The 19,987-nt window shown below is 37.1% G+C and overlaps 5 protein-coding genes across 5 annotated transcripts; 3 read left to right on the top strand and 2 right to left on the bottom strand.

The window, feature by feature from the left end:
- Positions 1 to 293: 293 nt before the first annotated feature.
- Positions 294 to 4,495, top strand: HELRODRAFT_184152 (hypothetical protein; the record flags this gene model as incomplete). Its single annotated transcript, XM_009016588.1, has 3 exons — positions 294 to 462; positions 770 to 956; positions 1,053 to 4,495. Coding segments are annotated over 3 exons (3,799 nt in total), but the record flags the coding sequence as incomplete, so codon positions are not given.
- Positions 4,496 to 4,720: 225 nt separating this feature from the next.
- Positions 4,721 to 6,700, top strand: HELRODRAFT_195087 (hypothetical protein; the record flags this gene model as incomplete). Its single annotated transcript, XM_009016587.1, has 1 exon — positions 4,721 to 6,700. One exon carries the CDS (start codon positions 4,721 to 4,723, stop codon positions 5,726 to 5,728), a length of 1,008 nt encoding a protein of 335 aa, XP_009014835.1. The 3' UTR covers positions 5,729 to 6,700.
- A 931-nt stretch (positions 6,701 to 7,631) lies between these two features.
- On the top strand, positions 7,632 to 13,302 carry HELRODRAFT_184150 (hypothetical protein; the record flags this gene model as incomplete). The annotated part of the gene is made up of 2 exons (XM_009016586.1): positions 7,632 to 9,986; positions 10,102 to 13,302. 2 exons carry the CDS (start codon positions 7,632 to 7,634, stop codon positions 13,300 to 13,302), a joined length of 5,556 nt encoding a protein of 1,851 aa, XP_009014834.1.
- A 510-nt stretch (positions 13,303 to 13,812) lies between these two features.
- On the bottom strand, positions 13,813 to 15,929 carry HELRODRAFT_184149 (hypothetical protein; the record flags this gene model as incomplete). Its single annotated transcript, XM_009016585.1, has 4 exons — positions 13,813 to 14,106; positions 14,588 to 14,662; positions 15,100 to 15,242; positions 15,839 to 15,929. The coding sequence occupies 4 exons, from the start codon at positions 15,927 to 15,929 to the stop codon at positions 13,813 to 13,815; spliced, it is 603 nt and encodes a 200-aa protein (XP_009014833.1).
- Positions 15,930 to 17,359: 1,430 nt separating this feature from the next.
- On the bottom strand, positions 17,360 to 19,888 carry HELRODRAFT_184148 (hypothetical protein; the record flags this gene model as incomplete). The annotated part of the gene is made up of 4 exons (XM_009016584.1): positions 17,360 to 17,425; positions 18,085 to 18,206; positions 18,445 to 18,654; positions 19,798 to 19,888. 4 exons carry the CDS (start codon positions 19,886 to 19,888, stop codon positions 17,360 to 17,362), a joined length of 489 nt encoding a protein of 162 aa, XP_009014832.1.
- Between the last annotated feature and the right edge of the window lie 99 nt (positions 19,889 to 19,987).

Genomic DNA, 19,987 nt, shown 5'->3' with positions numbered 1-19,987 from the left:
CATGATGTATGTAGCGACGGTGGTGATGATGTTGGCGACTGTAGTAGTTACGATGAGGATGAAGATGATGATGATGATAATAGTGATGAATAGGAATGACGATGGTTGCTATGCCGTGCTGAAATCTATTGAAGTCATGGGATTGTTTTTATTACTGATAAGTATTTATTTATATAGTTTCCATTGGCCAAGAAGAAATTCGTGCATGGCGAAGCTTATAGAGGTAGCAACAACAACAACATCAACAACAATAACAACAACAACATCAACAAATTCAACAAAATCGCTGCTAGCTTGTTTGGCCAGAGTAACCACAGTAATAGTAATAATAATAATGATGAGGATGATGATGATGAAGAAGATACAGTTTGTAGGAATAATTTACTGCTACTCAACAAAGAGTTGAATGGCTTAATGGCCGTATGCAGTGAAGTTACCAGCAGAAATTATATAATTGATCAGGTGATGATGATGATGATGATGACGGTGGTTATAATAGCTGCGGCGGTTGTGGTGGTTGTGGCTTATGAAGTAGCGATGATGGTTGTGGTGATGATGGTGGTAATTATTACTTTTTTTATTTTATCAACATTTCATTAATGCATCTGTTTGTTTTTTTATTCATTAATTCTTTCCTTTGCCCATTCGTTCGTTCGTTCATTCATTCATTCGTTCATTCATTCATTCATTCATTCACTCTTCTGTTCTTTCATTCATTCATTCATTCATACATTCATTCATACATTCATTCATTCATTCATTTTTGCAGACGATGGTCTACGCAGCCTACAGAGACTCAAAGATTTCAATGTTTGATAAGTTTAAAAGGATTGCTGTTGTCATCATTGACCCGGACGATAGTGGTGACGACGATGATGACAATAATAGTGGTGATGATGACGATGAAGAGTACATCAAGAGAAAGTTGAGGAAACATGTGATGATGGAGATGAAGAGTAAGTGATGATGATGATGGTGCAAATGCAGATGATGATAGAGATTGAGATGATTGTAATAATGGTAATGTTGATGATTAATTTAACATTTTCCAGGAATATTTACCTTGCCAGCTGTCGGTCCAAAATACCACCAAGTCATTTACGTGAATGGTGACAAATTGAGCGCTACAAAAATTGTTGGAAACTATAACAGACAAGCGCAGCAATACTTTCAGCAACAGCAACGTCAGCAACATCAACAACAACAACAGCAGCAACAACAGCAGCAACAACAACAAAATGTTTCTCAACAGAAAGACAAGAAAGCAGTGGAAAATTCTTCAATATTATATTCACCATACGCTGCTGACAGTAAGAGTGATGAAGATGATGACGTTGATGATGATGTCAATGTTGCCAGAGATAATGTTGCTAAAAGTGGATTTAAATCTTTGCAACAAAACGTCAACACAAAACTTTCTGTTGATGTGACAACAACATTATCTGCAACAATTTTGAGCAGGAAATCTACAGCAGTAACAACCGCTGCTACCACTGCTAAATCTTTGAAAACTGTTGCATCAACTACTACTATTATTGTTGCAACCACATCAACAACAACAACAACATTATTATTATCTTCGTCGTCGTCATCTGCAACGACAACACCATCAACAACAACAGTAACAGCAGTGACATCATCATCATCAACCTTCTGGAAGATAAGATCATTTTTCAAGCAGGCACCTTCGAGTTCATTGGCATCAGCAACAACATCTGCAGCGACACAAGCCTATGCAACTATGACTGAATATAAAGGGAAATCTGCCAAGGAGTTGTTTGCTAAAATTGCCCCTACAGCTGCTGCTACTGCACCTGCTACTACCGCTGCATCAACAACATCTTCAACATTGTTGAGCAGCTCTTCGACAGATTTGTCTGCCACAACATCAGCAGCGTCAATGATGACGTCATCGACGACTGCATCAGTGGTGTCTACTGCTGCTACGGCTAAGAACAAATTTTCAATGGATTTCAGTAAATTATCTAAAAGCGGCAGTCTTGTTGCAACATCAACTGCAACATCACCGTCAATAACAGCAACAACTAGAGCAACATCGATAACAGCAACTGCAACAACAACCACATACACGTCAGCTGCTAACACTTCAACAGCTGCATCGACAACAGCGATCGGGGAACCTTCAAAACAGACACAACAATCGATCTACCAGATGCAAACCTCTACAACAACACTGACAACAGCATCGACAGCAACAAGCTATGAAACAGCAGCCACAGCAGATCTCGTCTCCAAGAACATCTACAGCATAAACACAGACTTACTCAACAGCAGAGGCCAGCCAAATTCCTACTACAACCTTTTCGTCAATCCATCCCAGACGACGACGTTCACCTTCGAACAGCATCAACAGTTCCTACAGCAGCAGCAGCAACAACAGCAGATGATGATTCCTGGCTTTGCATACCCTCCACCCCCCACAGCTGTCGTAGCTGATCCTACTAGCATGTTGATGCCACCAGCTGTTGATGCGACGCAGCCGCTCTATCCGCAACAGCAGCTTGCATATTACCAGCCAGGAGGGTATGGATATTACCCTGGCTACTACGGTTATACTGATTACACACAACAACAGCAGTTAATACTACCCGATGGCACTCCTCTGATGGCTGTTGATGCTCTGCAGCAAATTCCACCACCCCAGCTGATGCAACAACCACCGCCGATACATCAACTACCGCCACCCTTAGTACAGCCGCAACTACTGCAACAACCTCCTCCTCAGCTACAACCGCCACAACTGCTTCAACAAACGTCTCAACAACCAACGACTACAACATCGCAGCCTCAGCAAGTTTCACAAAATCAGCAACAACAATTGCAGCAACCACCACCATTGAAAGAGCAACAACCGCACCAGCAACAACAGCAATATTTATTTCCTCAGCAACACACTCAACAACAGCAACAATATTCTCAACAAAGCCAGTTTGCCTACTATGATATGACTCGAGCTCAGGACACTCCTGCGTCTGATGCGTACAATCAAGCTGTGAAACCACAACATCAGCAACAGCAGCTGCCGCAAAAACTGCAAAAACCAGCGTCTTCTCAACAACAGCAAAAACTGGCTTTATCACAACAGCCACAGGTAGTGACACCACAACAGCCACAAAAACCAACAACATCACAGCCGCAACAACCACAGCATAAGCCACAACTCTTCAACACGTCTGTTTCGATCCCATTCCTCGGCAGTCAGTGCAACGAAAATGTCGCCACTACGGCATTACCAGCAACATCTTCTTCTGCTATGAATATTGTAAATAGCAATTCAAAAAGTAGTATTAGTAATAATGTTTTCGGTGGTACTGCAGCCGCTAAAACTGCTGCTACTGCTGCCACTTTTCAAGCAAATTTCAAACAGATTTCAATGAGAAGTCAAAGACCACTTCAACCACAACTGCAGCAACTGCAGTCACCTCTGCAACAACAATCAGCTTTACAACAACAATCGGCACATATATCACAGACAAAACAACAGCAGAAGCAGCCTTTCAAACCGAAAACTCCACAACAGCCGCCAAAATCAACATACCAACAACAACAGCCACAGCAGTATCAGCAACAACAGCCACCACCACACCATGAGCAACAACAACAGTATGCTTACTACTCAGGCATTACTTCAAATGTAGCATTGATAACTACATCCACAGTTACTACTTCTACCACTACAAGTATTACTACTACTGCGGCTATTACTACTACTGCAGCAACTGCTACTACTACTAATACTACTGGCAAACAAGGAATCACTGGAGATTGGGCACAGCAGATTCAACAACTTCCACCTCAATATCCTAACTCAGCTCAGCAACAGCAATCTTTTCCTCCTAATGATCTGGACTTTTATAAACTCGTTCCACCACCATTCCTTCAACAACAAAATCCACCACCAGCACGTCAAGAGCAACTACCACAACAACATTTTCCATCAACCTCTGAACCCAGTTTTCCATTACCTCCCCCAATCCGTCCACCATTCTCACTGGATGCACCTTATTACCCAACGCAAGACCAACAACAACATCCTCGTCAACAAAATCCTCAGCAACAACGTCCTCGTCAACCACAACAACAACAACAAAATTGGCATCAACATCCTGTTGAGCAACAAGAACATCAACATTGGCCGCAACAACGGCAACCTCCGTCTGATCAGATACAGCCGCAATGCAGGCCACAAAATCCACAGCAACAACATCAATTTCGACCTCGTAACCCGAATCAACAACATCGACAGCAACATCGACAACAACATCCTCAATTTCAGCAACAAAACTCAGTTGATCCTTTTATGCCCTTCCATGAGCAGCAGCAGCAGCAGCAGTATCCACCACCACGTCGCCACCTCCAACTGCTACTACAACAGCACCAGCAGCAACAACAGTATCATGAACAGCCAGAAGATGGTGGTGGTAGGATGTCTAGGAAGAGATTTGGAGAGAGTTTGCCGGACAGAAATGTTTGATCCTTATTTTTTGTACATAATTAACTCATCATTTTGATAAATTTGATAAATGCCTGGTCTATATTGGTGCTGCAGCGGTAATGTGCATGCCTTGTTTGTTGCATTGACCTAGTTCGAATGCATACACGGCCATGGTATATTCATTTTACTTCACCTTATTGCTATTATCGTTAATTACTATTGTTAATTATTCATCATCGTTTGGCTATTTTATTGTAGATGATGATGGGCTATAGATTAAAGAGAAGCAAGTATTCCATGCACGAAGGAGAGGACGCCAGCGACGGGATTGGCAGTGAGATGAACAGGGATGGCAGTGGCATGAATGATGGCGACGTCGAAGGCTACTTCAAAAGCGACGATGAATCGGCCGATAATTACGACAACGACGACAGTAACTATTATGATAATAATTATGACGGTAATAATTATTACAGTGACCTACCTCCAGGCCGGGGTCATCATTACGATGAAGATGGAGCTGCTAATGTTGATAATCGTCGTGCCGGTCATCGCGGTGGCTTCAGTGGCGACCACGACGACCGGGAAGATAATAATTACGGGAGAGATCATGATTATAGGAGAGGGAGAGGTGGAGGAAGCTACCGCGACAATAACAGATACAACAGCAACCAGAGAAGTAATAGCAACAGCAGAAATTTTAGAGAGAGAGAGAGAAGCGATAGTAGGGACAGATCTAGAAATTATCACCTTCAACAAAATCCACAACATCTACAGCCTCATCCTCCAATCCGTCCTCAACAACATCAACAGCAGCAGCAAAGGCCTCGCGCTTCCCAACAGTTTGGCCACAGTGCTCACCATTTCAGTTCTCCACCTTCACATCAGCAACAATATCCCGCACACCAGCGGCAGCAAAGATTTCCAGCACCGCCACAGTTTGGGTCAGTACGTTTTCAGCAGCACGGAGCAGCACAGCAGCAGCAAGAGGAACCAGATTCACAGCAACCAAAACATCTTCAGCAGAAACAACAGCAAGCAGATGACTCCAACAAAGCCGCAAACAACCAACCACAGTTCCACACCAACGTTCATCAGCAACAGCAGCCTGGCAACAAGCAACAACAACAACAGCCACAGCAGCAGCTGCAACGTCCTGGCAACAAGCAACAGCCACCGAAACTGAACCCACCACCACTTCCGCCAGGGCAACATCAGCTGCAGCGTTTTCAAAATGCACCTAGGCCTCCGAGATTTATGAAGCCAGAATGAGGCTCTGATGTTTATAATTGTGAGGGTTGCAATTGGGATTCTGATGAAAATAACTGTAATGATTTCAACTGCTAGAATGGTGATGATATCGATAATATTAATAAGAATGATGGTAATGATAACGATTTATGTATGTATGTGTATATATATATATTTTTTTCAAAGTTTATTCATAACTAGCAACATATCAAATAAGTGAATGATAGTTACGAAGTTGAATGTGTGTTGAGACACCGAATGTCTTGTAGTGGGGCCAAGGCTGGTAGCTATGTGAATATTTAATGAGAAGAGATAAGAAAGATAATTGAGACGGAAAGATAATTAAGGATAAATAGATAAATGTTCTTGTTACACGTACATACATACTTACATACATGCATACATTCATACATACATACATACATACATACATACATACATACATACATACATTCATACATACATACATTTTACTTCTTATTATTGCTGTTATGAATGCTATTAATATTTAAAATTTATAAATTGTCAGCAAATAATTTTCATGCTTTGTATTTATTTGTATCTGCTATCGATAATCTTCTCGACGACGATGACGATGATGATGCTGGAGATGATGGAGGTGGTGATTGGGGTGATTAAAATTACTATGATGATGATGATGACGATGACGTAGATGATGACGTTTATGGTGATGTACGAATGTAATAATAATTGCTTGCTGATCGTAACGGCGATAATGTCTATTTTAAATAAATAAATATAAAAATATATATATTTGTGCGTAATATTATGTCATTTTATTACAACCATAATTATTAATTGTACTAATAAATAAATAATAATAATAATAATGCTAAGACGTTACAATTGGAACTGTTCAGTTGGATCAGTTGGATTCTTTGTTTTAATTACATATAATTTTTATTCATATTACCATTCATGTTATTCATAATTTGTGTTACTTCCTTTAGTTAAGATTTCGGTTTTAAAATATTTTTCAGTTCAAGTTGTTTTTTGTTTTAAACTTTGCGCAGAAGATAATTCTTTTTCTTTGTTTTTTCGTTAAAAAATCCGCATGTCTTTAATCTGTATATTAGTACTGTGTGTTTGTGCGTGTGTGTGTGTGTGTGTGAGAGAGAGAGAAAGACAGACATATTGATTATACGTTATTTTCCCCATCCAAACCAACACTTGTCTCATTTCTTCTCTATGCATTTTGGTCTGTTTGTGGGTGTGTGAATGGGATAGAGAGAGATAAATGTTATATTTGGCGAATGTCTTTAATCGGTTCAATTATTATAATTGAAATCAACTTTATTATTCACGTGGAACTTTTGGTTGGATCGTTAAGTTCCTATTCAGTTAATCTGCTAATTAACCTTAATTAATTAACGAATTGTTTGATTTTTTTGTTTGTTTTGTGATTATAAAATAAAGCGTAGAAGTTTGCACACTTCTGTGTTGAGTACTGTCTCTTTTTCCATTGGATTCCACTTGCTTGTTTGCAAGAGATCTTACTACTGTCTCGTGATGGATGTAACTGTACGCTTGTAATACGTGCACGCGTTCGAATCGGCAGGCGGTGTTAGCACCGTCTCATCTAATTAACGAATACGAAATTAAACTTAAACTTGGAAAATGTCAACGAATAGAATGGTTTGTTTATCGCGACAAATAAACTGATAATTCTAATTATATGCTGATTAACGTGTAACGTTGAAAACACGTTTACTGGCTTTCCATAGTTTAAAGTTCACTTTCTTCTTTCGTTATATTTGTTTAAGTTCACAAAATGTTTACATATGTAAACATTGAAAATTTTCACTAAAATGAATAGTTTTGTTAATTATTCCCACTTTTTTTAATTTAAGAGACACTTGAATTAAAATCCATTCAAACCAAATTAAAAATTTTATGAAAAATAATGAGCAGTGGTGGTGGTCAGTCAAAAAGGCAAAATGACAACAAGAGCAAGGAAGCCATGGAGAAAGATCGGTCCACACCGAATTCGGCACCGAAAAATCCGTCAGGTTCTTTGCTCCAAGAAATGTCGAGAGGTGCATTTGTCCCCGGATTTTCTGGGTCGGTGCCGTTTTCTGGTTTTCCGTCAAATTGGCAGGAAATACCGCCGTTTTTGTTGAATCCAGGGTTCATGCCATCGATGACAGCGATGGATATGTTCTCGACGGCAGCCATTTTGCACTCGTTACAAGGTTCTACAATGTACCCCCCAACGAGTATGCCACTTTTAAGGTCACCAATGGGTCTGATGCAACCTAATTACGGCCCAGGGATATTTCCTCAGCAGGGCAGTGATGTTCCAAGAGAAGGTTTGCGTCGCACGCCTCATAAAATTCAGGATCCGGGCATTGAGTGTGAGAAAGTTTTGATGCTTCAGATGAAGAAACATGATCCCACAGCCTCTACTAGATTCACAAGATCTCCATATAGCTCTCGAGGATCTGTGCATAATTTAGAAGGGAAAATGCAGAACACTGAAATGGACGAGCAGGTTGTTAACATTGATTCTGATGAGGAGGAAGAGGAGGAAGAAAATGATGAGGCACCAATGCCACTTATTAAAAAAATGAAGGAGTCAGATTTTTCATCGAATCCAAAAATAAATGAATGTTCTAACACTTCTTTCAAGTCTTGTGCATCTAAAGATGAATCAAACTTATCAATTTCATTCACTGCATCCAACTTTGAATGTTCCTCCCCAGTCAAAAATGATGACAAACAATCACAGAAACATCTTTTAGACACATCCACCACTGAAAAATCAGTCACATCAGAATTTGACACATCAGAACACAGAATCAACTCGGATTTTGATCAGCCATCAAACAATGTTCGACACACAATAACTCTTCCTCCAAGAAAACGTTTGAAATACGACGAATTACTTGAGCCACCAACAACAGCCGTTGTTAACCTAACAAAAATCCCCACAACTACAACAACCACAACATCAACAATCACATCCTCATCGACAAATTTCAGTTACATTTCATCACACTCCATCTCATCAGACAGTCCCCAGTCAACTAATTTTAGGTCATGTTGGAAGAAATTTAGTGCAAAGATAAACAACAATGGACAGCCTCTGTTTCGAACATTTCATTCTACAGGCAAGCCAATGTACTACAAAGCTATCATACAGAAATATTTGGATGGGTCAAAGCAGAGGTCATACCCAAAAGAGGCACAAATCCCTGACGGCCCCACGTCTCCACGAATCACGAGAAGTCAGGCTAAACAGAAGAACTCAACACAAGGAAGTGAAAACACGTCTTCAACGGAGCTGACTGAAAAATCGACAATTCGTAAATCTACAAGGAAAAAGGTGTCCAATAGTAAATATGACGCTCCTAATATCATCACCCCAGGCATAAAAGGTAAGAAACAAAGATCTAAGAAGTCTCTGACCAGCCAGGAGACGGAAGAATCTGCCAATCAAACTGCTTCAAATGAGAAAATTGCAAATGATCCCAAACTAGATGAAAGTTCAGAAAACTCAACAGCAACGACAATGGCAACTACACTAACTCAGAACGACGACCCTCAAACCGAAAAACTCACCAATGATGACATTCTAAAGTCATTAGACAAACCGACAGAAAATAACTTATCAATAATAACAGATCTCCAAGAAACAAAGCTCCCATCCAGTTCGATGATGACACCGGATTTCAAAAAGTTAGAACACTGTGACAGAAAGTCGACATCGTCGGGACTGTCGACATGCTCTGGGGATGTCTCGTTTGACCCCGACCCACCCATCATCCTTCATCCTAAATTTCGTCATTCTAAGAAGAAAACCATTTTTATAACTTCTTTTCAAGATGACGTTATTACTACCATTACTACTTCTACTGCAGCTGCTGCTGCTACATCCACTACTACTACTACTACTGTTTCTACTGCTACTACTTTTGCTGCTACTACTTCTTCTACTAGTTCCGGTAATATTACTACTAATAATGTAAGTTGTGAAGCTGGTGTTGTTGGTAAATCTTTTATAACAACGCCTCTTACTGATCAAATGGTTGAAAATTTAGTTGGAGATAATAGCGTTGAATGCGAAAATTCTTTTATTATTATTACTACTACTACTACTGCTGCTGCTGCTGCTGCTGCTGTTACTGCTGCTGTTACTGCTGCTGTTACTGCTACTACTTCTACTAGTAGCAGTGCCGCTACTACCACAGCCGCTGCTGATGATGATAATAGTGGTGGTGTTGGCGGGAGTAATAATAAAGACGAAAACATTGATAAGGTAAAGTATTTTATTTTCTTTTTAAAGATGTTGATGATTGATTGATTGATTAATTAATTAATTAATTAATTAATTAATTGGCTAAGATTATCTTTTTTATAATTGGTTTGAACAGGGGAATATTGAGAAAATGGTCATTTCAACGGCGTCTAAATCTAACGACGAGGATGAAAGCTTGGATGCGAATAAACACAACAACAATAACAGCAATAATAATAATAACAATAACAATGTGAATAATAATAACAATGAGGATGATGTTGTCATCAACTGCAGCAGGACAGAATCAGACAACAGTGACGCTACTACTACCAAAGTTTCAATTCTAAATGAACTGACGCCGAAAAATGATCAAGATAATAATGATAGTAGTAGTAGTAGTACTGTAGCTACTACCGATGCTACTACTACTACTACTACTACTACTACCACTACTACTATTACTTCTACTGCAGCTAGTGCTGCTGCTACAATTGCCACAAATGAGAGTAATAGTATCAAAGATAGTGGCGGGTTTAGTAGCGGCAGTAGCGTTATTGTTAGTATTTGTAGTACTAGTCACGCTACTGATGTTAACACCAGCTGTAATATTAACGATAGTAAAATTACTAAACACGATAATGAGGTAGAAAGAGTTGAAAATGAAACAGATCTTGATCCCCAAGTTAGCAATAATAATGATACCATTTTAAATCAACCTTCTATAGTTTCGGTGAAAATTCCAGAAAAGTTGAAGCTGAAAATTGATTTAAGAAATAATGGTATTATCTCGTCGTCATCTTCTTCATCATCTTCATCATCGTTATTATCATCGGAAGTTAAGCACAAGAGATCAGTTGTCGTTGTCTTACCAAATATGCCTCCCGACACAGCTGTTGAAAAGAAACAGAATGTCAAAAAGCAAAGATATAAAGATAGAAGACTGTCTAGTCAGAAAGTCGTAGAAAAGAAAAGTTTGGAAAGCGAAAATATGCTTAGCTCAGATACTGCAGATGATAAAATGTCTGAACATTTACTGCCCAGTAACGAATACTTAACAGAAAAAATAGACGGCAATAATACTGTATGTGTTAGTAGCGTTATTACCGATGCTGCAACTAATATTAGTAGCAGTAGTACCTTGAAGGAAAAAACAAAATATAAAACTGTCAAAGTCATCTTAAGTAACAAATCTGTTTTAGAACACAGCAGCAGCAGCTCGGCAGCAACAGCAGCCACGACAGCAGCCACAACATCGGCAGTTGTTGATCAGGTTAAAGTAAACGAGTTGCCGACGTCAAATGATAACTTTGATGATGCCATTGGGGATAACAAGTTTGAAGGCACGGCGAATGTTTATAATTTTTCAGAAAATGATCTAGAAACAGCCGCGAAATTAGATGCTGGACCAGCGTTAAATGCTTCTCCCACAAAACCGGGACGGAAGAAAAAACCGAAAGGTAGAAAGAAAAAAAATAATTCCAGCTCCAACAATCTGGTCACCTCAAACATTAACGTTGATTCCAATGTTGTTAGTGCTTCTTCGGATACGAAAATATCTGACTTGGAGATGATAAGACTATCTAGCGAATCTTTAAATACTTTAACTCCCGTTGAATCAGGCAGTAGTTTATCTGAAAGTCAGTTGAACAGTTCAAAAGATGTCTTACCTAAAAAATTGAAACAGAACGCGAACGCCGCATCGAAGCCGACGTCAACTTCAGCACTAACAACAACCACAACAACAGCAAGTAATAATTTCCAACTATCGCCGACTAGCAGTGTGAGTAACAACAAACCGGTCGATATTTACGATTGGAACGCCAATAACGAGAATGATAATGAGAATCTGGAGAATCTTATTAAGATCCGACGCAAGAGGATGTTGAGTAAAACGTCCAGAGGGGTTTCATCTAAGAAGAGAGCCAGCTCAACTGATAATCTTCTATCGACCTGCAAATCATTTTCGGTTGTTGTTCAGAAGTTAGAGCCGTCATCTTCTGAAGCGGACAACAACAACAACTTTAATACACTCCCAGATAATAATGATAACTTCACTTTAGAAAACAAGCCAACCTTAAAATTTGAAATTAATGCGAAAAAGCGGAAACAGAAGAACATTCGCCAGAGTAAAGAAAAGAACAAAAAAAGTAGAAACTCCAGCGCTAGTACGAGCAAGATGAAACAGTTTTTACCATTAAATCGACCAGCAACTCAGTTATCTGGCATCAGCAGCATTGGTGCTGGTAGCACTGCCACGAACAACTTTTGTGCTTCCCCACAAAGATGGCTGCAACATATTGAGCCCTTGCAATCCCCTCCAGAAACTCGAATCCCGCCATCAATCAAACTGCATTCATCCACTTATAACTCGCCAAATTCATTTAATAGCAATAACCTAGGCAGTAGTAGTACTAATGTTAATAATAATAGTAGTAGTAGTAGTAATAGCAATCTAAATGAAAGTTCAGCGAAATTGAAAACGCCACAAACTGCCAGTAATCAACAAGTTGACCCAACATCATCATCGTCGTCTGCATCGTCATCCATGCCAGTGAAGTTTAAATTGAAAAAGATAGGCAAGGATTGGATTTCAGTAGACGCCAAGAGTCAGGGCGACGTTACGCCTGACAGAAGCTTTAAAGAGAAGAAAAGTAAGAATAAATTATTGAAAAAGTGTTTAAAAGTTGAAAATCCTGAATCGATCTACGTGCCAGAGAGTATAGCTCAAGGTTTTGTGTGTGAGGATGATGATTTGAGGCAAGCCTTTTTGCAAAAAATAACTCTATCTGATTTCTTTCAATCACTTTTTGGTAATTTTCCAGTCGGTAATTTACCAGAAATCAATCCGAATTTGAGTTTTAAGTTTATTCTAGATGAAGATAACGACGAATGTGATGTTTTTGTTACTCTCCAACCAAGCAAAACTTTTTTAGTCCCTAGTGAGATTGAAATCTTGATGTCAGGGCTGAAAATTAACGAAGCTAAGATGGCAAGCTCACCGAAAGATGAAAGAACAACAGCTGATGAATCTCAACAAAGCCAAAAAACTACGAAACCAGAACCGGAAACACGGAAACAAAATCCCTGCCTCCCAACAAACGATCCCATCATTCAGAGCTGCAACTTTTACAAAAAAGATGAACTTCTTTTAAACAGTACGGAAAAGGATAACGAATTATTACAGAACGTCAATCTGGACACAAAACGTCATGGAAGTCAGTTCCAATCGTTTCAGCTGGCCCCACTTACAGAGGATATCTCCAGATCGTATACAGGATCATTGGATGAATCCTGTTGGGATTTTATTAACTATCACATCATTAACGTTTTGTGATTTCTACTTTTTGGCATCATTTCATGTAGATAGTGTTTGGTTTTTTTTTGTTTTGTTTCAGAAATATTCAAAATTTGTATATAGTTTTTTGATTGATCGAATGATTGATTGATTGATTGATTGATTGATTGATTGATTGATTGATTGATTGATTGATTGATTGATTGATTGATTGATTGATTGATTGATTGGATGGTTGATTGGATGGTTGATTGGATGGTTGATTGGATGGTTGATTGGATGGTTGATTGGATGGTTGATTGGATGGTTGATTGAGTGACTTTGTTTTCCAGTTTTCTTTCATTCATTCATTTATTTATTTAATTCATGTTGGTGTGCAAGATTCAATGACGGACGTTGTTGGAAAAAAAAATTAATTTCTTTTCGTTTATTTTTTACAAACTGGCCTAAACATATACAATTTCATAAATTATAACAACCATATTAATAATTATTATTAAAAATAATAATAATATGAAAAAACTAGTAATTTTTCAGAGCGATATATCACTAAATAGGTCTTAACAATTTAGAAAGATAGAGGAAATTAATGAAGATGAATGTAGATAGTGGCCTTTTGATAGATGGAGCGCGATTGATTGATGGCCTAAAATGTCGCTGATCTTCGTACCCCCTGTGGATAGATTTCCATTTTAACTTCGAACTATTTTTTGACGGAAAAATGTGAACGTATTCCAGTTGGGCAACTTTTAGTATGGAGAGTTCCGCTATTTCTGTTAGCACCTTGTTTCGTTCGTTTATTAACCTCGCTAGGTTTCGTGATTTCTCTATGCAAAAATCAACCTTAAATTGAGAAAAATTATGAATTTATAATAGTATATATATATATATTATAACTATAATATAATAATTATTAATTATTTGCACGACGCAGTAATTATATTTGCATCAAAGGTTCTAAAGCATTTTGGCAATGAAATCATCAAGTCAGGATGGCCGAGCGGTCTAAGGCGCTGCGTTCAGGTCGCAGTCTGGTTCTCCAGGCGTGGGTTCAAATCCCACTTCTGACATGATTATTTTTACTTTTTAGTGGTTCGGGATGTTATGTTTGTCGTTCATCATAATTTTATGGCAATAATAATGACCAACTGATTAATTAAACAGCTAAAATTTTACAATAAAATTAATCGCCTACCCAATTTTTTAAACAAAAATGTTTTAAAAGTATTTTCATACCAGAACTACTACTACTACTACTACTACTACTACTACTACTACTACATCTAATAATAATAATTATAATAAAATAAAAATAATAACTAACATTATTATCAGACGATATTTTGAACAGAAAATTCCCTTTGTAAGTATTTGACGTTAAGACTTTGCATTCAACTGACTAAATTATGATAAGAATTGTAAATATGATTAGTATTTATTGTTACTATTATTAATTATTATTAATTTATTTAGTATTTATTATTATTATTATTATGTTATTATTCATATTATTCCTTCGTTCCTCATCACCATGTGTTGAACCTCGCTCTAAGATGAACCCTTCGAAGCTAATCAAAACATGGGAATAAAATAACAAAAACCTTATTTATAACACATGGACGAACAAACGAATGAGTAACCCATCGAATGTACGAACGAACAAGCAAACAAACAAAAGGACAGACAGGTAGACAGACAGACAGGTAGACAAACAGACAGATAAACAGACAGACTGACTGACTGATAGAGACAGACAGACAGACAGAAGTACAAACACACATGAAAATGAGCAAAAAATATGCTAAAATGAATGTTTAAAAAATTTTATTCCCATACGTTAGAGGCGCTAGTGTAGACATCTTTGGAATTTAAAAACATAGACAACAGAACGGAAACGACGTCATCAGTGATTTTACCGCCCATACCTGTTTCTATGGCAACTTGTTCCTGGCTACTGTACCCAACATGTAAAAATAGTCCTGTGTAAAATTTTCCTTTATTTTTTGTATGTATGTGTGTATGTATGTAAGTATGTGTGTGTGTATGTATAGATGTGTGGATGTGTGTGTGTGTGTGTGCATGTATACAAACCTGACTTATTATTTTGGTATAGCGCTGACTTTTCAGATTTTGCGCAGATGACTTCACCGCCATCACAAATACATGAGCCTCTGTCCCGAGATGTCGTTACTGTTTGTTTAGTTGGTTGGTTGGTTAGTTGAATGATTGTTTAGTTGGTTGGTTCGTTGTTTAGTTGGTTGATTGGTTAGTAGATTGTTTAATTGTTGACCTGACTGATTGGTTTATTTATTTATTAAGGGAATGATAGTAAAATATTATTACATTTTCATGTCTTCCATGTTTTGCCGGTGTAAACATTGAACATTGATGCCAATAGTTGTGAAAATATAAAACATAATTTCTCTTTCTCTCTCTCTCTCTCTGTCTCTCACTGTCTTTCTCTCTCTGTCTTTCTCTCTCTCTCTCTCTCTCTGTCTCTCTCTCTCTCTCTCTCTCTCTCTCCAAACACCAAGAAAAAAACAAAACACACACACACACACGCACACACACACACCTTCTTGACATTTTGTTCTCGGAGCATTCTGCATTACGCTACACGATGCTGTCCTGTTGTTATGGTAACACCGACATAAAAGTGACGTCATATTGTCTTTCTTCCGGTTGTCATAGCCATCAGTGATGGCACTGTACAACTTTGATAACAGTTTTTATAGCGCTTCTTTTAAAATTATATTTTTTTCATATTTTTAAAGCTTTAAACTTGTATATTATTAAATAATTTATTATAACCATAGATATTATTATTATTATTATTGTCAATAATAATATTATTAATATTTTCTAATAATAATAATTATTATTTTACTATCATTACCATTACTTACTCTTCTAGAGTATGTTAGCTTGGTGAGCAATTGATTTTTAGCACAAACTGTATTTAACAAATGAAAAAAAAAACAATTTAATTTATTAAATTAATTAATTCGTTTTAATCCGTCTATCGTTTAATTAATTTACTCATTAACTTATTCATTCTTCAATTAATTCATTAAGTCATGCATTCATTCATTCATCACTGACATACCTGTATCCCAATTATGTAGATCATCATCATCAACATCGTCGTCATCATCATCATTTTTTGTTAAAGATGGATGGATAGAAGACTGAATGAGACTCTTGTGAAAAATTTTCCTTGCCTCAACTGTAGAATGAATGAATGAATGAATGAATGAATGAATGAATGATTGAATGAATGAATACATGAATGAATGAATGAATGAATGAATGAATGAATGAATGAATGAATGAATGAATGAATAAATACATGAATGAATGAATGAATGAACGAACGAACGAACGAATGAATGAATAAATGAATGATCGAATGAATGAATAAATAAAAAAATAAAAAACCTTTACAAAGCTGATCATCATTTACCAGCAAATCTTTTAATTCCAAACATTTACTACTCTTAGACGTGACGTCACAATTACATTTTTGAGTCAAATTTGAATTAACCAATGAGATTTGAGCTTCTAAGCAGGGCGACCAATGAGAATTGGGCTGACTTATTTTGTTGTTGTTGATGACGTTGTTGTTGTTGATGTTGTTGTTGTTGTTGTTAAGACACTTTTTGTTTATGTGATCATAAGCGCAAAAATTTTCTAGATTATTCCACTTCGGTCTTGAAAATTTACAATCAATCAATCAATCAATCAATCAATCAATCAATCAATCAATCAATCAATCAATCAATCAATCAATCAATCAATCAATCAATCAATCAATCAATCAATCAATCAATCAATCAATCAATCAATCAATCAATCAATCAATCATTCAATCAGTCAATCATTCAATCAGTCAGTCAGTCAATCAATCAATCAATCAATCAATCAACCAACCTACACTTGGAATCAATCAGACAGTCGTCAAGCAAATCGACACAGTTCCTCACAGGAACATTTATCTTCGTGCACGATGGTCGAACGATGTTCTTTTCAATGAGGAAGCAGTTTTTAGAACCTTTTGAATGTTTAAAGGTGCTATTTGAAGAACCTTTGTTGTTGTCTACGCCGTAAGATCGAATGCTCGATATCGAACTAATTTCGCTTCCGCATTGGCATGAAAATAGCTCTTTTTTTAGGGCGGTAAGATGTTGTTGATGTTGTTGTTGTTGTTTATGTTGTTGTTGTTGTTGATGTTGTTGTTGATGATGTTTCTTTTGATAGAATATATGCCGGCGACGATGATTATGACGATAAACGTATTGATGATGATGATTATGATGATGTTGTGGATGTTGTTGTTGATGTTGTTGTTGATCGGGATGATGGTGATGACTCAAAATGAATAGCTCACTTAAAGACCTATAAATGAATGAATGAATAATTGTGTGAATGAATGAATGAATGAACGAATGAACGAATGAATAAATGAATTAATGAAAAGTTTACCTGAAAATAAATAAAACAAAATAGAAAAATTTGAACATAAAAATGGCGAAATAAATATAACTCGAGATTACTTGCTGTAGAATGTATGGCCGGTTTAAATAATAATACGTCCAGCAGAAACATCCAAAGAAATAAATATACGACCATGACGTCATCAGCAACGTCATCGTCACAATCCTAATCATCATCATCAGCAGCAGCGGTGACCAGAAGCAGCGTCATCATCACCAGTCTAATCATCATCATCGACAACAACAACATCAACAACACCAACAACAAAAACAACATCAACAACAACAACATTAACAACAACCTTCTGCAAGAATAAACATCACAGACGTTGTTGTTGTAGACGCCGCTTCCAACTCGACAGCTCTCCCAGACGTCGGTCATCAGCTTCCGGCAAATGACGTCACCAGAACACTTCCGGAATGCTGTCACACAAGAACCAGGTGGATAAACTGCCAGTGTGTTCGTTTCGTATGTGTATGTATGTGTGTATGTGTGTATAATAAATGTATATTTATAAACGTTGATGTAATGAGTTATAAATAATTTCTCACAACCCTATTGGCTGACGGGGTGCTCATAAATATTCATAAGATGCTAATGGGTGACTTGGGCTTAATAGCTGAAACATTTGTCATTGTTTTCTTTATCATTATTATCATCATCATCATTATCATCATCATCAGAAACCTTCTTTTTCTTTCTCGGTGCATCTGACAAGTTCGTCAAACTCTTCAATCACATGAATAATATCATTACTGCTACTACCATTGCTATTACTACTACTACTACTGCTGCTGCTGCTGCTACTGCTGCTGCTATCGTTACTAGCATCATCGTCGTCATCATCGTCATCTGCTTCGTCTCCATACACATTCGACCATAGGATTGGAACGACATCTGTGGTGACGACGATGATGATGTTGCTTTCGATAATGAGAATGATAATGATGATAATAATGATGATGATGATGATGATGATGATGATGATGATGATGATGATGATGATGATGACGATGACGATAATGAGAATGATAATGATGATAATAATGATGATGATGGTGATGATGGTGATGATGACGATGACGACGGGAAGGCTTACACTTATTTATTCAATATCACGTACAACCTATCTTTAAGCTCGTTCGATGACGAGGATGATGATGATGATGACGACGATGATGATGATGATGACGATGATGATGACGACGATGATGACGATGATGAAGATAAAGCTGATGTTGTTGTTGATGAGGATGGTTAAGATATATTGATACATAGGTACATAATTGCATACATGCTTACAACATAAGGCAATGATTACAACAATTTGCATCAATATCATCTTTATTATAAATTGTATACAGCCTCGTATGTGTGTATGTGTGTGTATGTGTGTGATTGTTTGTTTGTATGTGTATATACATACGACTCAATAATTAATTATATATGAATATGTTTATATACAATAATTGAATAGAATATGCAATCGTTTTGCAAAAGTTTGTTTGCTTGTTTGTTTGAATGTATGTATGTATGTATGTATGTATGTATGTATGTATGTATGTATGTATGTATGTATGTATGTATGTATGTATGTATGTATGTATGTATGTATGTATGTATGTATGTATGTATGTATGTATGTATGTATGTATGTTTTTAAAGAAACAATTTTGCATTGTCTTGTTAGAGCGTTGCATATTTATCATGCCATTTATTCTTTCATTAGCCCTGTCTTTCTATCTTATCAGAATTAATTGCCTTTTTATGGGCATCTTTTATTCTTTTATTTTGGTCATTCATCCATCTCTCTATCTTTCTCACTCTAATTATTCGTCAATTTATCTTTTTATTCTTTTATTTATCTATAGTTCCATCCATCCGTCCATCCATTAATTTATTTTTTTGTTCGTCAATCAACCAATCAAAAAAATAAAATAATAATAATAAACCAATAAAAGAAGCCAATCACAAGCCAATCATTCAGCCAGTCAACCAATCACAAACCAGCCATTCATTCAACCAGTCAACCAACCAGACCTAAGCACGTATTATTGGAGACGCGTGATTGGATCCTCAGACATTTTTCCCTCGTTTCGAGCCTTCTCATTGGACAGCCACAGCCAAACATTCCCGGATTGGTCAGTTTTAATCGACGAATTAACCAATAGCAGCTCTTGCTATGTCGTTATTGTGTGGAGTTATTGATCAACAAGTGAATGAATGAATG

Source organism: Helobdella robusta, assembly GCF_000326865.2.
Source record: "Helobdella robusta unplaced genomic scaffold HELROscaffold_186, whole genome shotgun sequence".
Taxonomy (NCBI): Eukaryota; Metazoa; Annelida; class Clitellata; order Rhynchobdellida; family Glossiphoniidae; genus Helobdella; species Helobdella robusta.
The sequence above is the reverse complement of the archived record's forward strand: the minus strand, read 5'-3'. Positions and strand labels throughout refer to the sequence as shown.